A 24960-nucleotide genomic window follows, 5' to 3' on the forward strand; every position below is an offset into this window, starting at 1 on the left:
AATGTTCCTTAGCCCTAAAAACATTTCCTAATCCTCTTTCTCCTCTTCCTTTACGACTGTTAAATTTAAACCGTTCCTTGTGACTCTCTTTTGGGAGAATCATTACGAGAATGATGTTGTTCTAGGGAGAGGACCCACCTCTCTAAACTTAGTGGTTCTTCCTGTGAGTTAAATGATTTCCCAGATGAGCCCAGATGATTCTTCCCGCACTTGAACTTCACCCCTTGGCCAAGAACTGCCTGTAGCTCACGGCCCTCCCCTTCCCACACGCACATCTCGTAGGCGCCCTTGCCCAAAAATTTCATCACCTCCTAGAACAGCCAAAACGTTCTTGGTGTATTTCTGTTAGTGTTTAACCAAACACTGGTCTCTAAGGCGTGGGCTGAACTCTAACAGAAGAAAGATTGAAGCCTGGGACTTAAAAAGGCAACTTTTGCACGTTGACTGCTTGGGTTCTGGAGGAGAGGGCGGGAGGGTGGTGGCCACAAGAGCAAGCCACCATGGAAACTAGCTTCACCTCCAAGGACACTTACCTGAGACATTTTAACCCTCGGGATTACCTGGAAAAATATTACAACTTTGGGTCCAAACACTCTGCAGAAAATGAGATTCTCAGGCATCTCCTGAAAAATCTCTTCAAGATATTCTGCCTGGGTAAGTTTGTGTGTTATCTGTGTGTCTCTCCGCCAAACTATGAGACATCCAGACGAAATGTCAGGGCAGGGCTGGGTTTGTGTCTAGTCATTGCTATGTGACAGCCCTTTTGATGTTACTTATGTATTTAAGGAGAATGAACACCAATGATTTTTTGGTATGGATATTTTACAATTTACCAAGAGCTTTTATATGCACGATCTCATGTGGTTGTGCAAAGGGAAACCAGAAGGCAGGAATTCTGTCCTTGATTTCATATCAGTTTGCCAGGTGACCAGTGCCAGCCATTTAACCATGATGGGCCACTTAAAGAAGATTCTAGATAGAGTTAGAGAGAAGAAGATTCTAGTTAGAAGAAGATTCTAGTTAGAGTAAGTCTCTAACTCAAAGGAATGTTGCAAGTGTGCATGAGATAAAAAGACCTCCCAACACAGGAAGAATTGGATGCTTTCTGGAGAGAGACATAATGACCCAATTTTAAAAACAATTTTAACTTTCCCCAGAAGTATTCCTTAATAGTTTTTACATTTTCTGTTTAGCAGTCTTTCTGGATCAGGGGTCTGTAACCAGATGTAGATCTTGTCTTCCTTCTCCTGCACCTAAAAATATCCCAGCAGCATGCCTCCAGCCTGGATTGGGGAATGGAAAATGCAGAGATATTTAAAAAAGAATTTGAGGGATGAGTGAGTAGAGAGCTGGTCTGTCTTTAGGGCTCTCTTGCACAGTGCGAGTGAAGACTGTGTGTATCAGCTCTGGCTGCCGTCATAGGATGTCCGAACCCCTTTCCTTGTTGCCTCCTCTAAATCAGATGGCGTGAAAGGGGACCTCCTCATCGACATTGGCTCTGGCCCCACCATCTACCAGCTCCTCTCTGCTTGTGAATCCTTCAAGGAGATCATTGCCACCGACTATACGGACCAGAACCTGCGGGAGCTGCAGAAGTGGCTGAAGAAGGAACCAGGGGCTTTTGACTGGTCTCCAGTGGTGACCTACGTGTGCGAGCTGGAAGGGAACAGGTAGAGAAACCAAAGTCTGCTTCCCGGCTTTCTCATGGTACCTGAGGGACGGTTCATTTTTCTGACCCACAAATTATCCATAGAGTCCAAGTTAAAAAGTAAAAGAAACAGAGACCAGATTGATATCCAGATGAAGAATAAGAAGGAGAGAGGGAGAAAGAGCCAGAGGGGAGTGGGAGTGAGTGTGTGCACACATGCATGCACCAGAACAGCAGAAGACACAGAGAATGGAAGAGACGGCCACTGAGCCAAGAGGAGACAAAACCTTCCCAGGACAGTGCAGGGCGCAGCGTGTGGGTTAGGGTTCATGGGATAGTGACGTGGAGGACAAGTTCAGGGAAGAGGCGAAACCGGCTCCTTACCAGCAGCTTTTGGGTGTTCGGGCTTGCCCCTCAGGGGCATCCTCCATCCCAGGGCAGGGGACGCTGCTGCGAGGGCAGCTAACCCTACCACCACCAGACACAACAAAAAGCTGACCAAGTTCTCAAACTGAGATGAGCAGCATAAAGGAGTTATCTGGAAAGGATTTGTCACTCGCCATCGACAAAAATCAGAGCTTGACATACTCATGGCTCATGACCGACAGCTTAGCCCACTCTGTCTATAAGTCGATTTATGCAAATAAGTCTTGTTTAAACAATTAATTTCTTTCCACATGAGAACCAGTCAACAGCCGATAGACAGAGGTGGCCCATTCTGCATTTCACTTTGTCTGTCTCTTGTCCTGACGTACCTCCATCCTCTGGTGATTGTCCTGTGACGGCTCAGCTCAGGTCCGCTGTCCCGCACAGTGGACTGTCTCTCCCGCAGCAGAATGTCTCTGCTGCTCTGGCTGCCAAGGCCCCGCAGCCTCCTTTGCAAACCGTATCAAAAGACCACTTCGCTATTCCTCTTCCAATCATGTGGGCCTCATCTGCTACTTCTTATATGCTCAGTTACTTCTACATTTTCTTTTCCTACTCTTATAGGTTTTTTTGCTTTGTTTTGTTTTTTTCTCTTTCCCCATCCTCTTGCCCACGGTTTATTTTTTCTAAGTAATGGTCCTTCTCCAATCCACTTCTCCCTGTATTTGCACCCCCACCTTTACGCATATACTAATCTGTGTGGCACAGCATCATCTCTTTCCTTACCTTTTTGCTCACAATGGGAGAGTGTTTCTGTTTTTTTTAAAGATTTATTTATTTCAGAGACAGAGAGAGAGCACGTGCGCATGGGTGGAGGGGGCGAGAAGAAATAAAGTAGACTCACGTTGAGCAGGCAGCCGGATGTGGGGCTCCATCCCAGGACCCTGAGATCATGGCCTGAGCCAAAGGCAGACGCTTAACTGACTGAGCCACTCAAGTGCCCCCAAAGCATAGCTATTTTTAATGAACGTATCCCATGCTCTGGTCAGGAAAGGGCTCTTTCTTCCCAGGAAGACAACCCCCTTCAAGAAACAAGTGCTTTTGGCTCCTGGTTAAAGGAACTAACATTTATTCATTTATTCAACGAACCCAGATTGAGCCCATATGATGTGCCACATTGTCCTATCTACTGGGATAGACTGGTGGAAAGATGAGGAAGTCTCAAGTCTCCTAGACCTCATGTCGGGGAAGTAGGCACATCTCAGATCACTTAGGGCTTTGAGGCCAGGCTAACAATCCTGTACTTCAAGTGTGCTGAGAAGGTGTGAGAGGTGTAGCCAGGAAAGTGATGCGACACCCCCCCTTTACATTACAAAGCTCCCTTTGGCTATTGTGTGGAGAATGGATTGGGAGGGTTTAGAGGAGAATGAAAGATGCAGAAAGGAGATGCTTTAATGATGGTGGCTTAGACCACTGGATTGGTTGATGATGGAGAGAGGAAGATGATTTTAAGATGAATTGTTGAGATAGGCTGGATAAAAGTTTGGTAATGATTGGTCATGGAGAATGATGAGAGGAAAAGTCTCAGGGCTGATGTCTCTGTTTCTCAACTTGAACAACAGGAGGAGTGAAGTAATATTCCCCAATCCCAGGAATAAATGTAAAATCATATGATCTTAACGTGTCCCTAAGGAATTTGTCTACCTCTACCCTCTACTTCTAGAGTGATGGTCAATTCATTTTTCTATATCTGCACTTAAATTTGATTTTCATGGCTTCTCTAAATGTGCTTATTCCTGAGTCAGATTCTCTTCTGAAACTAACTCTAAATTCTGCTTCTATTTCTTTAACCTCTTCATTCTCTTTCCATGATCTGCTGAATTCTAGCTTAGTTGGAGTATTCTAAACTTCATATTTATTTTCTTACATGTTGCTGCTATGCTTATCAATAGCATGGGTTGTCTGATATAAGTTATCAAGGTGACTTGTTGTTTATATAATTCTTTATAATGGTATGAACAAATAGGAATTTATATTTTGCTTCTCAATTAATGTTTTTGCTGTATGAGAGTCACTAAACTTCCACGGGGTTTATGCTGGTCTTTTAACCCTTTTACCAGGAAAAGTAAGTCTTGAAATCAGATAGGGTAAAACCTCCAACTTTGTTCTTTTTCAAGATTATTCTGGCAATTTTAATGCCATTATATATATGAGTGTGTGTGTATATACACACACACACATATTACATATATTACATATATATATAATATACACACATATTATATACACACACATATAACACACACGCATATATATTATATTTAATATACATACATAACACACACATATATTACATGCACATATATTTAATATATATAACACACATACATATATTACACACATATATTATATTTAATATACAAACATATATATTATATTTAATGTATTAATTAAATATAATTAATTTTATATATTATATATATAATATATATATTATATATTATATAATAATATATAAATATAATTAACATATAGCCTTAGTTTCAGGTGTACAATATAACAACTTAACAATTCTGGACATTACTGAGTGCTCATTATAGGTGCGTTCTCAGTCCCCTTCACCTGTTTCCCCTATCTCCCCTCTGGCACCACCAGTTTGTTCTCTTTATTTAAGAGTCTGTTTCTTTTATCTGTCTCCTTTTTTTTCTTCCTTCCTTCCTTCCTTTCTTAAATTCCACATACAAGTGAAATCATATGGTGTTTGTTTTCTCTGTCTGACTTATTTCACTAAGCATTATACCTTCTAGGTCTACCCATGTTGTTGCAAACGTGTGGGGGGGAAAATCACCTTTTTCATGGCTGAGTAATAGTCCCTTCTGTATATATGTATACACCACCTCTTCATTATCTGTTCATCCAAGAATGGACACTTGGGTTCCTTCTCAATCTTGGCTATTGTAACTAATGTTGCAGTAAACATAGGGGTGCCTATATCTTTTCAAATTAGTGTTTTGTTTTCTTTGAGTAAGTACCCAGTAATGGAATTACTGGATCCTACAGTATTTCAGTTGTAATTTTTTAGGGTACCTCCATACCATTTTCCACAGTGGCTGCATCAGTGGTGCGTGAGGGCCCCTTTTTCTGCACATTCTTGCCAAAACTTGTTATTTCTTGTCTTTTTTATTATAGCCATTCTGACAGGTATGAAGTGATATCTTATTGTGGTTTTGATTTGCATTTCCCTGGTGATCAATGATAATGAGTGTGTGTTCATATGTCTCTTGGCCATTTGTATATCTTTGAAAAAACGCTCAGGTCCTCTTCCCATTTTAATCAGATTTTTTGTTTCTTCGGTGTTGGATTGTATAAGTTCTTTATACATTTTGGTTATTAATACCTTACCAGATATGTCATTTTCAAATAACTTCTCCTCTTCAGTAGGCTGCCTTGTTTTCTTGGTTTCCTTCACTGTGTAAAAGTTTCTTTATTGCCATTATATTTTTGCCATTATAAATTCTAGAATAAACTAGGGTCCCTGAGTGGCTCAGTTACTTAGGCAGTTAAGTGTCTGCCTTGGGCTCAGGTCATTATCCTAGAGTCCTGGGGCTGAACCCTTGGCTTAGTGAGCAGTCTGCTTCTCCCTCTCCATCTTCCCCTCCCCTGGTCATGCACTCTTTCTCTTTCTAGTAAAGTAAGTAAAATCTTTAAATTCTGTTTGTTTTTTTTTTTTAAAGATTTTATTTATTAGAGAGAGAGAGCACAAGCAGGGGGAGTGGCAGGCAGAAGGAGAGGGAGAAGCAGGCTCCCTGCTGAGCAAGGACACTGACTTGAACCCCAGGATAATGACCTGAGCTGAAGGTGGATGCTTAACCAACCGAGCCACCCAGGTGCCCCAAATATTTAAATATTGAAGCTCAATATCCTTCATGAAGGATATTATGAAGCTCAATATACTTCATATATGTAGATGTAAAAATCTCTAACAAAATATTAGCAAATCACTTCCAGCCATACATAGAAAGATTCTGCTTTAACCAATGGGTGTATATTAGATTTAAACTTTCAAAAATCTTTATTTAAATTTGGGGCACCTGGGTGATTCATAAATTTTAGAATAAATTTATCTATTTCTTCCAAAAAAGGCTGCTGAGACTTTGATAGTGATCTTTGAATTTACAATTCAGTTGAAGAGAATGGGCGTATGGAATCTGCAGTCCAGAAACATGATCTCTCTATATATTCATCTAGGACTTCTTTAGTTTCTCCCAGTAATGTTTTGTAGTTCTCAATTTTTGTATATATTTTGTTAAGTTTGTCCTGTGTTTTATTTTCTTAATGTTATTGTTAATTGTACTTTTTAAATTTCAAATTTCAAAAATTTGCTAGTATAGAGAAATACAATTGATTTTTATATATTGACCTTGTATCCTAGAACCTTGCTGACTTCACTAATAAAATTTAATAGTGCTTTTTGTAGATTCCAGAGGTTTTTCTATGTACAGTCTTATATCATCTGCAAATAAAAATAGTTTTACTTCTTCTATTCTAACTATATGTCTTTTGTTTATTTTTCTGGCCTTATTACACTGTCTAGGACTTTCCTATCAATGTTGGATAGACGAGATGAGAGTAGACATATGTGCCTTTCTCTACATCATAGAAAAAAATGTCCAGTGATTCATCGTTAAATATATTAAATATAGATTTTTCACAGATATTCTTTATCAGATGAAATTTCTTTATATTTTTAGTTTCTTAGGGGTTCTAAGTTAAATGTTGAATTTTGTCAATTTTGGAGGAATTCATTGAAATGGTCATATGATTTTTCTTCTTTATTCTGAAAATGTGAATGATATTGGAAGATTTTTGAATGTTTAAATCTAATATACACCCATTGGTTAAAGCAGAATCTTTCTATGTATGGCTGGAAGTGATTTGCTAATATTTTGTTAGAGATTTTTACATCTACATATATGAAGGATATTGAGCTATAATTTCCTTTTCTTATAATATGCTTAGCAGATTTTGATATCGGCATAATGTCAGATTCATATAACAAGTTGAAAATGTTTCTTCCTCCTCTGTTTTTTGAAAGTGTTTTTGTATTATTAGTATTATTTCTTTCTTAAATGATTCCTTCCTTAAATGAGGCTTATATGAAGGATTTTTTTTCATGTGTGTGAAGTTTTAAAAATTCAAAATAATATTTTTATTCTATTTCAATTTTCCATTTCTTCTTCATTTTGATAAGCAATATTTTCCAAGGAATTTGTCTTCTGCATCTTGGTTGTCAACTTTATCATCATAATTTTTTTAAAACAATATATCTTTATTACTCTTTTAGTGATCTTCCTTCTTTCATTCTTGATATTGGCACTTTGTCTTTTAAAATATATCTTGATCAAGCTTGCTAGAGATTGACCAATTTTATTAAACTTTCTGAAGAACCAACTTCTGGTTTTGTTGATTTTTTTCTATTGTCTTTCCATTTTCAATTGTTTTGAATTCTGGCTTTATTTTTCTAACTTTCTCTCTTCCATTTACTTTAGTTTTAATATGCTCTTCTTTTTCTTGCTTCTGAAGATAGAAGCTTAGATAATTGATTTCACACATTTGTTTCTTCTAACTTGGCCACTTAAAGCCATAAATTTCCTTCAGAACTGGGGCGCCTGGGTGGCTCAGTGGGTTAAGCCGCTGCCTTCGGCTCAGGTCATGATCTCAGGGTCCTGGGATCGAGTCCCGCATCGGGCTCTCTGCTTAGCAGGGAGCCTGCTTCCCTCTCTCTCTCTCTGCCTGCCTCTCCATCTACTTGTGATTTCTCTCTGTCAAATAAATAAATAAAATCTTTAAAAAAAAAAAATTTCCTTCAGAACTGTTTTAGTTGCATCTCATGATTTTTGATACATCATATTTTTATTATTATCCACCTCAGCATATTTTCTTAATTTTTAACAAGATTTATTTATTTGTTATTTGGGAGAGAAAGAGCATAAGCACAGGGGACAGGAAGAGGCAGAGGGAGAGGAGAGAGAGAATCTAAAACAGATTTCCTTCTGAACATAGAGTCTAACTTGGGGTTTGAGCCCTGAGATCTTGACCTGTGCTGAAACCAAGAGTCAGACACTTAACGGACTGAAACACCCAGGTGCCCCCTTCAACAATAGTTTCTAATTTCCTTTGTGATATCTTCTTTGACCTGAATTATTTAGAATTGTGTTGCTTGATCTCCAAAAATGTCAGGATTTTCTAGATACTGTTATTGATTTCTATTTTAATTTTATTGTAGTCAGAGATTGATCTTATGGTCAACATATGGCCTATTTTGGTTAACAATCTATGTGCTTTCTACACTGAAAAGAATGTATATCATCCTGTTGTAGGTGTAGTTTCTATAAATATCAATTAAGTCAGGTGGATTGGTAGTGTTTTTCAAATTTTCTATGTGATTTTTTTTGCTTATCAGTTACTAATAGAAAGGTATTAAAATCTCAGATTATGATTGTGGATTTATCTCTTGTTCCCCATCATTCTGTCAACTTTTGCTTCATACATTTTGAAGCTTTGTTGCTACCTGCATATATTTTTAGGATTTTTTTGTTTTCTTGATTTATTGACCATTTTATCTTTAAGAAATATCTCCTTTTACTGTTAGTAATACACTTTGTCTTAAGGTCTACTTTGGGGCCACCTAGATATCATTAGGCATCTGCCTTCAGCTCAGGTCATGATCCCAGGGTCCTGGGATTGAGTCCCACATTGGGCTCCCTGCTCAGCGGGGAGCCTGCTTCTCCCTCTCCTACTCCCCCTGCTTGTGTTCCCTCTCTCCCTGTGTTTCTCTCTGTCAAATAAATAAATAAAATCTTTTAAAAAATGAAAATACTTTAAAAGTCTACTTTGATATTAATATGGCCACATCAACCTTCTTATGCTTGGTATTTGGATGGAATGGTAGATAGCCTCAAAGATGGCTTCCAATAATCTTAGCTCAAATATTCATCTCTTGTTTAATTGCATTCTCTTGGGTGTCCATTGGATTTAACAAGTACAATGTAGCAGAATACTAGGACACTAGTCCTGAGATTAGCTTACAAAAATACTGTGGCTTCCCTTTTGGATATACCCCTCTCACCTGCTTGTCTGGAGTGAGCTTGGAAGCAACCCCCCCCCCCAATTTTACCTTCAAATGAGAATGAAGACATGACAAACACTGCCTCATGAAAGACCTTGCATCAGGGGTACTTAGCTAATCTGTGCCCAGGTATCTGACCCACAGAAACTGGAAGATATGTGTTTATTATTTTAAATCGCTAAGTTTTAAGGTAATCTATAATGCAGCAATAGGTAACTAATAGACAGCGTATATCTTTTCCACCCTTTTGTTATCAACATATGTTTTTTTTAATACCTAAAATGTTTTTCTTGCAAGTGGTATGTAGTACATCTTCTTTTTCAATCCAGTGTGGTGATTTCTGCCTTTTAACTGGATTCTTTAGTTCACTTATATTTAATGTAATTACTGATAATCATTTTGGTATATATTTTCTACTTGTCCCATCTGCTTTGTTGTTCATTTATGCCTTTTTTCCTGCTTCTCCTTGGTGTAATAATTTGATATTCCACTAGTACAGATATAAAGATTTTTAGTATTCCTTTTTATCTTTTCTGTTGACTCTAATCTTTTCTATGGACCTCTTTTGTGTTTTGTGGGGGTGTATACATGTATGTGCATGTGTTATTTTTCTAGAAATTTCAGTATATATTTTTGACATATCTATTACCTCATGAAGAACATAAGATATTATAACAGTGTAATTCCTTTAACCCACTCTTGCCTTATGCACCTCTCATATATTTTACTTTATATATATGATAACATTATACATTGTTATTATTTTTCTAAAGATTTTTATTTATTTATTTGACAGAGATCACAAGTAGGCAGAGAGGCAGGCAGAGAGAGAGGAAGGGAAGCAGACTCCCCGCTGAGCAGAGAGCCCAATGTGGGGCTCGATCCCAGGACCCTGGTATCACAACCTGAGCCAAAAGCAGAGGCTTTAACCCACTGAGCCACCCAGGCACCCTTATTATTTTTGCTTTAAAAAGTCAGTAGTGCTTTTATTTATTTTTTTATTGCTTTATTCTTTTAATGTGGTTTAAAAATAAATGTAGCATCTGAACTATTTTTAAGTATACAGTTTGGTAGTCTTAAGTATATTCATATTAGCCAGTAGTATTTTAAACAAACATATATAAAGTCTTTTTTATGTGACAGTTTTATACACACACACACACACACACACACACACACACACACATACAGTCTTTTATATATGTATAGACAGATATCTGCATATCTCTCCTGTCTGGCATTCATCATTCCTTTCTGCAGATCTAGACTTCCATATGGCATCACTTCCCTTCACCTGAAGAACTTCTCTTAGCTTTTCTTAAAATGCAATTCTGTTAGAAACAAATTCTCTCAGCATACCAGTGTCAGGTTAAGAATCAGTAATTTTTTTCTTCCTCATAAAATGAGAACCTTAACAATTTTTGATACCCAAAGTCCTTCTGTCACCTCTTTCCACAGTGTTTATTGTTAAAATTAGAGACTTTAGGGATGCCTTGGTGGCTCAGTCGGTTAAGTGTCTACCTTTATCTCAGTTCATGATCCCAGGGTCCTGGGATGGAGCCCCACATCGGGCTCCCTGCTCAGTGGAGAGTCTGCCTCTCTCCCTCCCTCCACCCCTCCCCCTTGCTTGTTCTCTCTCTCTTTCTCTGTATTAAATAAATAAATACAATATTTTTTTTAAATTGGAGATTTTAAATCCAAATATTATAATTTAAAGCATCATTCTCATGTTTTCTTTTGAGATCAGTTTGGACATTCACTTTCAGTTTGTAATCGTATTTGCAATGATGTGAATATTTTAATTTTATGTTCATTTTATATGATTTTTCTAGTTGTTTAGTTTTTAATTCTGATTCATCTTTTGGTCCACTGCATAGACCTTCAAATAATGTTTTCAAGAACACGTAAGTGACATTTTCTAAGCCTGTGTATATTGGGAACATGTTTTTGTTGCCTTTACATGTGAACAACACCATAAAATTGTTTAACGTTGCCTAAATAGTTCTCTATTTCCCCCCCTCTGGCATTTAGCAAGAAGTTGAGAGGCTACTTTAATATGCCATTATAACCTATAAGCTCCTTACTTAGAATTTTATGCTAGCTGTGGTCTTCAAACTGAAGATAACGTTCTTCAAAATAAATATAATTTCAAGTCTCTTTTTTTCTATCAACTAGGCGATTCCACAGAATGAAACTGGTATTAATGAGGGATAAAAAACAAAACAAAACCCTGGAGCTATGAGGATTTGGGCAATATTCAAGATGATTGAATAAATAAGGAATTTCCCAGGGTTTATAGAATTTCAGGGAAAGTTTATAAGAGAGTTTTCAGTCAGCCAGACAATATACCTTTCTGAGGTCCAAATCATATGTCAAGAAGGCTTTTGAAAGTTTCTTCTCAATTTCCCTGGCTATCACAAGCCTTTCCATCTCATGCAGAAATGAACCCCTTAAACTCTAGCAGGAGAGTAAAAAGCTTTGCTGCTTATCTCATGGCAGAATCCTCAGCTTGTTAACAACCGGCTCCCAAGAAACGGCCCCTTCCTGATCGCTGTTCAAGTAAGGAACTGTATTTTTTGGCAGTAAAATTCTGCGTTCTCACTCTTATCCTTGTACTAGATCCCGTGGCTTTACCTCTTTTGAGAATGATAGCGATCTCATTCGACTTACGTCTCTCTTGCATCTTCAAGGACCTCTGTCAGCCCACAACCTATTTCCTTTGAGATTATTCCTTCTTTATCTGAAGCTGTTTCTTGTGCCCACCGCTGCTAAAGACAACTGGAGCCGTCTCCTGTTGCTCGGCCTTGTTGGGATTCATACACTTAGGGACCAGTCACTTTTTTTTTTTTTTAATTTTATTTATGTATTTGACAGACAGAGATCACAAGTAGGCAGAGAGGCAAGCAGAGAGAGAGAGAGGAGAAAGCAGGCTCCCCGCTGAGCAGAGAGCCCAATGCGGGGCTTGATCCCAGGACCCTGAGATCGTGACCCGAGCCAAAGGCAGAGGCTCAACCCACTGAACCACCCAGGTGCCCCGGGACCAGTCACTTTTAAAACTATGCAAGAAGTTGTAAGGCAGTGGTACCCAACTCTGGCTTCATATTATTTATTTCTCAACTCAGAGAGTCACCTGCTAAGATACAAATATTCAGGCACGAATCAAGGAAAATGAGATTTGACCTGAAGAAATCCTAGAAATGGCGCTGACGGACCTCTGGGTTTCTGGAAATTGCAGGCAACGACCTCCTTTGTGGTTCTCAGACTGAGCAGTTTCCGAATCACCCGGGAGCCTGTAAAACAATGCAGACTCTCAGGCCCTGCTCCCCACCTCCAGAACCAGAGGATCCGCATTTTAATGAGCTCTGTTGTAGGGGGAGATGGTATACATTTTGCAGTTTGAGAAAAGCTGGTATCTAGAACAGAGCTTCCCAGCATGCTGGTGATTGGGAGTGAGTCACAGGTTCGCTCTGCAAGTTCTCCTCTGTCCGTCCTCAGGGCAGCCAGGAGGGGCCTGGGGAAGCCAGGGCTCGCCATCCCACGGCGGGGGGGGGGGGGGGGGGGGGCTCTGCAGAGAGCAGCTCCTCCGCCTACCTCCGCAGGCCTGAAAGAAGGAAGCTTGAGCACCTGTAGAGATGAAGTAAACATTCTCTGTACAAAGATTCTCGTGTCTGTTTTAAAAAAGGTTTCTTGCCCAAAATAGACACACTTGGGGCACATTTGTCCCACAAAGCTCTTGAAGTCCCTCTATGCTGAAGCATCTCTGTATTTTCATGTCTTGGGAAAGAGTGGTATTCCTTCTCAGCTTCGAGATCTTGACGGTCATGGTGAGTGTTTCAGTGGTACCTAGGAAAAGACTCCCCTTTCAGAAGTGAGCCTTCCTCTTAGACGTTCTCTCTGCATTCTATCTCTGGGGAGAGGCACAGGGCAGGCTGAGGAAACCTCACCTGGCCGTTTCCTTCGAACTGTAAGCGTTTCTATTTGTGCGTCTGGAAGGGCCCCAAATCGAGCTCTGATCCTCCCAACTTGGCTCCATCTTGTGTACTCTCATTTCCCTGGGTGTTGCCATTATCTAATGACTTGAACAAACCAGAAGCCTAGAAGCCAAACTTGCCTTCTCCCTCCCGGCCATGTCCTCTGAGCTGCACCAAGTTCTATCCATTTTACCTCGGAGTTTCTCTCAAACCAGTACGTCTCCCAATATTTTCTATCCAGGCTATTTTCCTGGCCCAAGCCACCAACCCCCTCTCTTAACTGGCCTTCCACCTCTACTCTTGTCCCAAAGTGATCGCCCTGAAGTGTAGATCCGATAATACGACTCTCTTCCTAAACACCCCTTCATAACGTCCCATGGCTTTTAGTATAGAAAGCAAAATTCTTAACATGGTCCCCAAAGCCCTGTCTGGTCTAGGTACCTGCTGACCCCTATTGCCTCACTCCCTGCCACACTCTACTATGTTTTCTGAGATCCAGCTTCATTGGTCTTCCTTCTGTCTTTTCACCCACCACATGGCCTTTGCACATGCCATTCCCCCCTATTGGAATATCCTCTTCCCCTCCCTATTCTTTGTGGCCTAGTGACCTCTCCTTTATTCTGTGTCTGTTTACCTGACTCCGTTTTGGAGGAGCTTTCCCTGATGCTCTAGGCCAACTCAAGCTTCCAACATTCCTTTGTTGGCTCCATGGCCCTCTCCTTCCTAGTGTTTATGACAGTATTAATTTGTCACTTTTGTGGATGATCATTAGATTCTTTCTCACTCTGCTCCAGACTGTTCCAGACTGTAATCCCTATGGCGATAGGATCTGTTTTTCATTTGTTCTGTCTTGGGTCCCCATTGCCCGGCACCCTTCCTACCACATCACAGAAGTTCAAAAAAAAAAAAAAAAAAAAAAAAAGGTAAAATCAATAACTGCATGCCTTTTGCTTTCTAACTTCTCCCTCCTGAAATGTCTGTCTCTTACCTGATTCAGCTGTGGCCTGCACCAAAGGCTTACTAACGATTATTCCTGGCTCATACAGCCCTTACATTCATATCTAAGCTTATGCAGCTTTTTATATCCTTTACGCATTTTGTTGGTTCTCCCTCAGGAGGGCCTGCTGGAACTTCTGGGAACGGGGCTTTGGGGGGTGAATGTCATTGAAAGATCTCATCCAGGGGCTTCTGGTCCGCCAGCTATCTTGCAGAGATGGGGCAGGAGGACCCTCCTCTAAAACTCAGGGTAATTTCTTGGGGTGTGGGGATGCACTCTCACCAAGCACTCTTCCCAGGAGCCCTACTCTGTATCCCTCTCTCCCCGTCCCTCCCCAGCTCCCTTAGGCTTCAGAGAATGCATATTTATAAAGGAAAGAACTGCCCTTTTTTACATGTGTTGAAAAGAGCAGATCATCAGACCTAGAGGAACAGTACACTGCTGTTAGCTTCCTGTGGAACCGTCTAACTCCTTTCTGGGGTGTATTGATTCCCTAACCCTTGAGCTGAACGTGTAGCTGAGCAGTAATTGCCTGTGTCTACAGGCCAGTCCATTTCCCTGCCAGTGGGCACAACACAGGTGCTGAGAAGCCCTGAGGTGGCATCTTGGCACAGCTAGCGGGGCCACCGAGTCCCCCAGCGTTTGCTGCGGTCCCAGGGACAAGCGGGTCTCCACGGCAGTGAGTGTTTCCAGCTAACTTCCCTCTTAAATTGGCACCTTCTCTGTGAGCTTTCCAGACTTCGCAGTGTGACTCCCTGTTTGGGAACAATTTCCATCATCAACTGACTAGAAAGGACTAGCTCTGTGGTAACGGGTGTCTTTCAAATAGCTTAACACACAAGAAATAGGGCACAGAGGTCCAACCTGCTTCTGACGTCATCACTTAAATACACAAGCCTGCGGTGTTCCCAGGGGAGAGGATCATCCTGAAACATGTTCAAAAAACACACCGTGTTGTCACTCCCTCGGCTTTTTATCTGTACTTCGGTTATCCGGATGTGCAGATAGATTATCTGAATTTTTCTACTCTAGATTAATTTACCTAAACGAATCTGTATTTCACAGAATTCCATCATGGTGAATTGTTATTTTTTTATTCTTAAAATGTTTGGTCAAATCGTCCACATTCTAGGAGGCTGAATGGCAGCTTTGTCACTGACCTCCTTGCTTTTAGAATGACTAACATTTCCGGTTTGCCCAGGACAGAGAGGGGTTCCCAGGACGTGGGATTTTCAGGGGGAAAACCAGGAAAGCCCAGACCAATCAGGACAAAAAGGTCACCCTACTATCATTTTACCCTTGATAGGAGAGTAGCTAGACCCAACCAAAGGCAATTATCATTCCTTGTCGCTCCCGCTTTATTGGGTGGTAGGAATTCCCTGAAGCCATTACCTTGCTAAGCTACTTCTCTTTCTCTGTTTAGTATAACAGCTTTCCTGAGACAAAATGACCATCCCATGTGATTCACCCATTTAAAGTGTGCAATTGGATATTCCTGTAGCTGTGCACTCTTCATCCCAGTTCTGGAACATTTTCATAACTCCCCAAACAAACCCTGTACCCACGGGCAGTCATTCCCATCATTTCCCGGATCCTCTCTCTGTTGGCAACCCCTGGTCTGCCTGTGGTCTCTGTAGCTTTGCCTGTTCTGGACATTTCATGTAAATGGAATCATACAATATGTGACCTTTTGCTTCTGTTTTCTTTCCCTTAGCAAACTGTTTCCAAGATTCTTCCATGTTACAGCGTGAATCAGTATTTCATTCCTTTATACGACTATGACCCCGTTGCATGGATATAGCACGCCTCATCTATTTCCTCATAGGTTGGTGGGCATTTGGGTGGTCGCCATCTTTTGACTATGATGGATAATGTTGTTATAATTACTCATGTACAGGTTTTTGTGTGGGCATATGTGTTCATTTCTCTTGGAATTTCTGGGTCATGAGGTAACTCTGTGATTACTCTTCTGAGGAACTTCCCCCAGACTTGTTTCCCAAAGTAGCCGGACCATTTTATATTCTCATCAGTAGCGTGAGGATGTTCCCGTCCCTCCTCGCCCTTGCCAACACTTATGACTGTCTTGTTAATTACACCTGTCCCAGTGGATGTGAAGTGGCATCTCACAGTTTGATTTGCATTTCTGTGATGGCCAAAAATGTTGAGAATTTTTTTCATATGCTTATTGCTAAACCTCTTAAGTGGAAAATTAAAAAGGATATTTATAAATAGCCGATTTTAGGGGCGCCTGGGTGGCTCAGTGGGTTAAAGCTTCTGCCTTCGGCTCAGGTCATGATCCCAGGGTCCTGGGATCGAGCCCCGCATTAGGCTGTCTGCTTCGCAGAGAGCCTGCTTCCTCCTCTCTCTCTCTCTGTCTGCCTCTCTGCCTACTTGTGATGTCTGTCTGTCAAATAAATAAATAAAATCTTTAAAAAAAATAGCCGATTTTATGCACTGGGCTTATGATATTTTTTAAGGAATGTATTTATTTATTTGACAGAGAGAGCACCAGCAAGGGGGGGGGGTGGCAGGCAGAGGGAGAGGGAGAAGGAGGCTCCCCACTGAGCAGGAAGCTGGACACGGGGCTTGATCCCAGGATCCTGGGATCACACCTGAGCCCAAGGCAGATGCTTAACCGGCTGAGCCACCCAGGCACCCCTGGGTTTTTAGATTTTAACTAAATATTAAAATAGGGTGTTCATAACTAATTGCTGTTATCTCAAATCATTCTATGTAGAGGTACATTTCAAAGTGTTACTTAAACCATTGACTTTTCCTGGCGACCAGAAGTGATCCCAGGGTAAGTCCCTCTCTCATCTGCTCTGATGTTGGACCATTCTCTCCATCAAGCCTTGCTGCCCAAGGGTCTCTCTTCTTCTGGAGCCAATGGACTGTGTGTTCACTGAATGTAGGCCTGGATTTGCACCCCTGGTGTTCTCCCTCTTGATTAACTTCCTCAAAGTACTGGATATCTAGTCATCCCTCGTATAATTTGGGCTCTGTGGCCTTCTGGGCACTTTAAACACCTGTTCTTGTTTTTCCCTTAGCTCTCTGATTTGCAGCTACTTCTTTCTCCATATCTCCTGCGCACTCTATATGCTCCTCCGTCGGCTTGTTCCCTCAAACCTCCCCTAACAAATTCCAAAAGGATCCAAGGCCCTCTATTCCATTTCCTGCCCTCACTTCTCTGCCTCTTTTACAAACTGGTTTTCTCTCAGGAAATGGCCTGATTCAGCAGAAAAGGGTGGCATTCTGAGCAAGACCACTGAGAAAAGAGTCCCCTTGACAAAATATGCTCTCTATCTGCAATATGTTTTGGGGTTCGAGAATAGCAACTAGTGGTTTTCTTCTTTCTAGAGGGGCCCTGGCCGTGGTTGTGTTGCAGTTACCCACCATTTCTGTAAATGTCTGCGGAGGACCCCACTCACTGCCCCAGCCTGACCAGCGGATTCCCAGAAATACTGTTTCCACATTTTATTTTATTAAAGAGTTCATTTATTTATTTGACACAGAGAGACTGTGAGAGAGGGAACATAAGCAGGGGGAGTGGGAGATGGAGAAGCAGGCTTCCTGCTGAGCAGAGAGCCCAATGGGGGGCTCGATCCCAGGACCCTGGGATCATGACCTGTGCCGAAGGCAGATGCTAAATGACTGAGTCCCCCAGGCTCCCCTGTTTCCACATATTAAAGCCATTATTGCCTGATACAAATGGGTGTAGTGGCCACTATGTTGCAGTTTGGCAGAGGAGACAAGTGTAATAAATAAACAGTGTAGTAGTAGTAGTTTACTAGTAGTAGTAGCAGTAAATGAGCCAGGCAGTGTTCTTAGCAGTGGAGGAAGAGTAATTCCAGTCCACGGGAGAAGCGGGCGTTTACCCACTTCAGAAGGAGACCGAGCCCAGCACAGGGTAACGGCGTCACCTTCACATGCAGAATGGCCCTTCATGCCTCCCTTTCTCCGTTGTTCCCACAGGGATGTCCCCAAGGAGACACCCCTTGGGACACCCCTGACCCAGGAGATGCGGGGTTCTCCCTCGCACAGGGTGGCAAGCGGTGCTGGCCGGCTTGTGTCTTTCAGAGCCAAAGGGCCAGAGAAGGAGGAGAAGCTGAGACGCGCGGTCAAGAAGGTCCTGAAGTGCGACGTGACCCAGAGCCGGCCGCTGGGCGCCGTGTCCCTGCCCGCCGCCGACTGCGTGCTCAGCACCCTGTGCCTGGACGCCGCCTGCCCCGACCTCCCAGCCTACCGCGCCGCGCTCCGGAACCTCGGCAGCCTGCTGAAGCCGGGGGGCTTCCTGGTGGTGGTGGACGCCCTGAAGAGCAGCTACTACATGATCGGCGAGCAGAGATTCTCCAGCCTCTGCCTGGGCCAGGAGGCCATAGAGGCTGCTGTGAGGGAGGCCGGCTTCTCCATCGAGTGGTTCGAGGTGATCTGCCAGAGCTACTCCTCCACAATGTGCGACAACGAAGGGCTCTTCTCCCTGGTGGGGAGGAAGCTGAGCAAAGCTGTATGACCCGCTGTGGCTGCGATTAAAGCAATTCCTCTGCCTGGCCCAGTTAATCCAGTCCCTGGTTCTAACTGACACAGTCACGGTGCCGAGGGGAGCAGAGTGGCTCCCAGGGGGACAGGGTGGGCGCGGTCGGTGGGCGGAGCAGCGCCTGGGTGACCGTGGGCTCCATGCTTCCCAGGTGTGCTATGGGCACCCAGAGATGAGCAACCCGCACGTCCGGTCTTCGCCACTCATGTCTAGAAAAGGAGACCTCTTTCTCCTGAAGCACCCTAGCCATGGCCACTCACGGCCCACACGCCTGCAGAGCAGTGTCTGCGGGGATGAGCTCTGGTCCCTAGGGGGCCTGCTGCCGCCTCCTCTCTCGGGGACTTGCTTCTCCTGATTCTCATCAAGCTCCTTCCCTGGGGACCCCATCCTCTGTTGGGATCTGCCGGTGCAACCACCACGTCTGGGGGCAGAGCACAGCCATGCCCTTTGCTCCCGGTCCTAAGTATGGGGCGGGCCCTTCTCCCCCTTCCTTTAACACACTAGGCCAAGGCTGTGACTTCCATCTGAAGAGAAGGTTGGGAGTCTGCAAGAGACGTAACACAGGCTGTCTCACAGCGGCTATTAGAAACAGGTATCTTTAGAGTTCACATCCTTTGGGGGTTCTGGGAAGTGGCCTTTTATTTTTTTAAGATTTTATTTATTAGAGAGCATGGACGGGGAAGAAGGACACAGGCCCAGGGAGAAGCAGACATCCCGCTGAGCAGGGAGCCCCACTCAGGGCTCTATCCCAGGACCCTGGGATCATGACACAAGCTGAAGGCAGAGGCTTAACTGACTAAGCCCCCAGGTAGCCTTCCAGCATAGCTCTCAGACAAGCATCTACTTGGAGTTAGGTTTACCTGTCCATGGCAGGTCCCTGGTTCCCAGGCCCCATGGCCATGATGCTCTAAACCAGAGGGAGACAAACTGTGGCCCGTGAGCCAAACCCGGCTTGTTGCCTGTCTTGTGAGGATCTATTGGAAAGCACCCATGGCCGTTCATTTATGTAGGGTCTATGGTTGTTTGCCTGCTCTAATGGCAAAGTTGAGTAATTGTGGCAGCAACCTCAGGTATGGCCAGCAAAACCCAACATATCTGTTCTCTGGATGTTTACAAAAGAAGCTTGCCTACCCCTTCCCAAAAGAGAGGCGTATCCTCGTCAGCTAGGTCTGAGGCCCTCAGGTCTGAGGCCCATCTCTCCGGTCTGTTTCTCATCCCAAGATTTCCCTCTCCCAGCATTCCTGAGACAGGACATGGCCGCCTGCCCCTCCCCTAACCCGCCTGACAATCACATCAGAGTCCCAGAGTCTGTTATCACATGTGCTTTTTCAGTTGGTTGTACAGGCCCGTCACAACCCAGTATCTGTCCATTTTCAGGACGTTTTCAATTGCTCCATTTCCTAGGACATTCATGTTACAGTTTCTAGAGATTCCATCCTGAAGGACGCTAACAGGCCAGGCCAGGCTGGATGGAGGAAGCCAAGTCCAGCTCTGTTCCTGTGAGCAGACAGGGATGACCAGGCATGTGCCTCCTTTCTGCAAACAACTGCTCAGGGGAAAAGAGCTCACTTGACTCCCCAGGAGCCACCAAGGCCACAAACATGGAACCAAGTTTGTGGAGAGAGGGCTCTCTTAAACCCAAGTTTACCCATTTACCCAAAGGCCACAACTTCTGAAACTTCAGACATTTGGGTGACCTCCCAAAAAGTTACATCTTGCGTAACTGGATTGCCTAGTTTAAAGGCAGGCTTTGCCATCTCCTTTAAAAGCAAGCTTTAAAATAACAGGGTTTCTGCTTTCATCTATGAAAATTGGGGATGGCGGGAGGGGTTGGGGAGGTGGGGAGGGCAAATGTCTGAGACCAGCCTGGCAATAAGTTGGATAAGGCACGGTCCCCTTACAGACAGTCTTCTGTGATTTTTGCCTCTAAGGCGACATTATTATATTGTATTAGAACTGTCTTATTTTTCCATTTCCCCCACGGAACTGTGAGTCTCTTGGGTTTGCACTGAGATTCGCCAGTCCTTTGGCCAGACATGATCTTGAACCCTGGGGGACAGATCAGTGAGAGTGATGGATGGAAGAGTCCTATTCTCGGGAGTTTATGTTCTAGAAACAGAAGTGGGGGATAAGGAAACAACTCAATAAACAAGAGACTTTCTGATGGTGACAGAGCTATGCAGGGAAGAGAACAGAATGGAATGGAGACTGCCTAAGTGACAGAATATCTGGCTGAAAATGGTCTGAGGGGTTGACTAATCTCACTCCCAGGAAATCTGGAGGCTCTTCCAGGAGGGAATGGGGCCTCTCCTACATCATTCAGTGGCCAGGTTCCATCTGTCTTTCTCTTGTTTTTACCTGGGAGGAGGGCTTTCACAAAAGGAGATTTTCAGAAGCCCGCAGCAGGCTTCTTATCTTATTGACCCAAACAGAGTCCCACGCCCACCTCTAGAACAATTACAGATGAAAACAAAAAGAACAAAGGGCATATTCCTTAAGATTCACTAAATGAAGGAATTCTTAGATGGCAGCGAAGAGGAAAAAAGAAAACGCACTGGATTCAACAAATGAGCCAACATTTTAGCAATCCATTCTCTTTCAACTGCAAAGATCATCCCGTTTTCAAATTCTGACTCTTCCACCTAGCAGCTGGTTCTCCTTGGGCAAGTTAAAGAACCTCTCTGTGCTTTAGTTTCTTCAGCTGTAAAATGAGATTCAAGTAGAGTTTCTTGTCAAGAGAAAAAAGATGAACTGCTCCATATAAAAGACGTAGAATAATGCTTAGCAGTCGGTAAGCAAATAATATTTTGTTGTTAGCTGTAATCCTCATCTTCCTCTTTGGTGCTCGTTGCCAAACCTGTGGCAAGAAGGTATCTTGATCTTTAAGCAGGAGAGAGAATTTCAGTTCTGGGGTCTCTTCTGGCACTGCCTTCCAGAGGAGGTCCGATATTTCTCTGCTTCTGTACTACATGCCCATCCCTTTCTCACCGAAGCCATACCTTTATTATTTATTTAGAACCAGGCAGTGGGGATGCAAATGAACCCCCAGTGCCAGCTGCCTCAAGGGTCCCCATCTTTGCAGTCACCTGCAGTGCTTCCAGATACTTCCAATGGCAATATTTCAACCTGCAGCAGCAGTCCCCACCCAGAGTCTGCTCCGGTCAGCCTCCCCAGCTCAGGCTCTGCGGCTGCTGGCTCGCATCCCAGGCCCGTGAATGCTGGTGAAGGGAGAAGGGGGTCTGTCTTTCTTCCCAGAGACTTGGAAACACTTCCTATCTTTACCGCAGGTGGACAAACGTATCCCACAAAGGGCCAAAGAGCACATATATTTACCTTTGCAGATCATGGTCCTTTGATCCCAACTACCCAGATCTGAAATTATAGCAAAAGCTGGAAAGAAGAAAAAAGGGAGGGGGCAGCCCGAGTAATATGCAAATTACTGGGCGTGGCTACATGCCAATAAACAAAAAGTGATTTGCAAAAACAGACGGATGGGTGGATTTAGCCCAAAGACTGTAGTTTATTCATTTCTTATCTAGACAGTGAAACAGTATTGTTTGTACCCAAAGTTTGATAGGGTTTCTCAAGAACATTCTAGTTAGTTTCGAACACTCAGTCCTCCTAATAGGAGCTCAGACCCAGGCCAAGGGGCTGAAGTGGAAAGAGGAAGATTTTCTCCACACTCCATCCCTGCCCATTCCTCTCTTCCCCTCTGCATCCCCCAGTCAGAGCTCCTTCCTCCTCCCAGTTTGAAGGCGACCAGTAGCTGCAGACAGAAAATGGGAGTAAGGGCCAGATGAAGTCAATCACAGCAATATTTTTCAAATGGTGGGTTGTCATTCATCAGTGTAACATAAAATTAATCAGTATACATTTGAAGAAATAATAGAGAATAAGCCATAAAACAAAATCCCAAAAAGCACTTCCTATAGCATTATTTTATGAGGTTTTTTCAGTTTTTAAAACAGTTTTACAGATACATATCTGTATGTAGATACAGATAACCATTCATATCTGCTCCTGGTTTATGATATAAAAGAAGATGTATTTATTACTGTAGGTTTTGATCACAAATGTTCGGAAGCCAGTGACCGCAGTCTGGGTGTCTGAGGCTCATCTCTGGAGGCCAACATTTGTCCTTCCTACAGAGATGAAGGTGTGGTCTCTGGAGGAAACTGACACGAAATCAGTTACAGCTCATTGCCATAAGAACTCTGAGATGAGAGCGGGGGACGTCAAGAAAGGTAGCATTTGCTCCTGGTCCTGCAGGCTGGACAGGGGTGTGTTTGGCTGATGGGAAAGGCAAGGCAAGCTGAGGAACATCGTGTACAAAAGCAGGAAGTGACTCCCGCTATCAGGTTGCTCACACATTTGTCCTCCAAGTGAAGTCAGGACCTAAGCAAACATTTGGCTGCTGAGTTTTGTTTGCTTTCCCTGAAATCAAACAGACCAACCAAGTCACTGGCAACACTGAGTAGGGGTCACTCCAGTACTAACTTATAAATCTCTTTGACCACTGACCCAGCACAAGGTTTTCTGGTCCACTTTCTGGGAAGTGTTCAACTGTCTCCCCCTGAGCCAACTTTTATGATGCAGAAAGACGCAAGTCTGTGTGTAATGTCCTGGTCAATGACCAGGGGAGAGAAAGCTATTAAAAAGGTTGTCCATCCATTCGATGGCGTGCAGCCCGACCAGCCTGGCCTTCGTAATTCCCATCATCTGGCTGTCAAGAGTAATAAGAGGAGATCTCCCTGATATGACTTACTAGGCCGATCTTTAAAAGCTGTGACTGTCCCCTCTAATTTTAGCTTCAGCCACACTGAGAATACGAGCAGACCGTTAAATCTTATGGAGCCTTGGAGGAGGTGGGAATAGCTTAGAGCTGGGAGACAGAAAACCTGTGTGAATCTTAGCTTATCACTTGATTGCCATGAAAGCATCATTGTACCTTTCTCGGGCTCAGGGCTCTTCTGTAAAATAGGGGTGATAATCATTTCTCAGGCCCATTGAGATCAAATGAGATACCTGTGAAGACACTTTGTAACCTGTTAAAGGATATACAGCTCCTAGATTATCTTTGATACCCCTTCCAGGAAAGCTGCTAAGCCACAGGTTGCTAAGTTCATTAAGATTCCTTTCATGAACTGAGTAAGTATGTCCTTCAAAAGCTCTTTAAAGAGCTCTTCAAAAGCTCTTCGTCCTGTCATTGAGAGGCTCTAGCTATGGCTAGGGAATCCTGTCTTGCATATGCCTTATACCTAAGTGGGCACCATTGACATCTTGAATCCAGAGTCTTCTCGTAGCTGTTCATTCATTCAGTAGACATTTATCATGTCCCTGTTAAGTTCCAGGCATTGGGCTTGGGGGCTGTGGATGCCCTGCTGGAGATAACCCAGACTCTGACCTGACGGGACTTCCATCTCCATGAAGGAGACCAGAAAGGAATGCACTCTTACACAGCCTGAGGATAACTGCCAGATATTCTGGGTCTTTATAGAAGATTGTCACACACACACAAAAAAAAAACACCACCGTGAGCAACATGACTGAAGCTTTCTTGCCACATTTTCCAACAGAAGCAGGGGCTTGGGCTTCAGACACTCTCCCACCATTGTCTCTTCCCTCTTGTTGGCAAGTTTTGCGCTGAATGGAGATGCTTTCCTTGGCCCTGGGATCGCCAGCAGAGGGCGCACGAGGCTCTTTTCCGAGACCTTCATTTCTGAATTTGCTCATTGATACAAGAGGGAATTTAAATTGAGTTAAACCTTCCAAAACAGGAAGCCTCTCCAGAGTATTTTCTTTTGTACGTGCCAGGTATGAGGCTGCTGGGGAAAGGGGAAGGGAGAAGTCAGCCTATTTTTCTTTAACAAAAAATATGTATAATTATTTTTATAGATACATACATTTAAAACTTTCCTTTTCAGACCTATACACAAAATGCAAATTTTAATAAAACTGTACAGAGGCTTTTGGCAAGATTAGCATAAGAAACGCTAAATATTCGGTTATACAGTTAACTCACCATCATCTATTTCCTGTTTATTCAAAAGAGGAAAAAAGAAGTTTTTGTGCTTTTTCAAAACCCAGTTTTTTAATATTTAAAATGAAGGACTCTTTCCACAATTGCTGGCCAAACCACAATACTTAAAATTTTAATTTTTCCATTGGTCGTGTCTGATGCATTCCAGGGATCAGCTGGAGCCAAATTCTGAACCCTCCACAAATAAGTGGGAGTTAATATTGCCTTTGTTCTGACCTCAGTGTTGAAGATCAGGAAATAATTTCTTCCCCTGCTGGTTATTAGAGAGGTCTTTC

At 43.0% G+C, this 24960-nt stretch overlaps 1 protein-coding gene across 1 annotated transcript; it reads left to right on the forward strand.

Annotated features, from left to right (window-relative positions):
* The first annotated feature begins 369 nt into the window (after positions 1-369).
* Positions 370-18668, forward strand: NNMT (nicotinamide N-methyltransferase). Its single transcript, XM_059181324.1, has 3 exons — positions 370-654; positions 1463-1670; positions 18189-18668. The coding sequence occupies exons 1-3, from the start codon at positions 501-503 to the stop codon at positions 18619-18621; spliced, it is 795 nt and encodes a 264-aa protein (XP_059037307.1). The 5' UTR covers positions 370-500; the 3' UTR covers positions 18622-18668.
* Positions 18669-24960: the final 6292 nt, after the last annotated feature.

This window comes from Mustela lutreola, chromosome 1 (genome assembly GCF_030435805.1).
Source record: "Mustela lutreola isolate mMusLut2 chromosome 1, mMusLut2.pri, whole genome shotgun sequence".
Lineage (NCBI taxonomy): Eukaryota > Metazoa > Chordata > Mammalia > Carnivora > Mustelidae > Mustela > Mustela lutreola.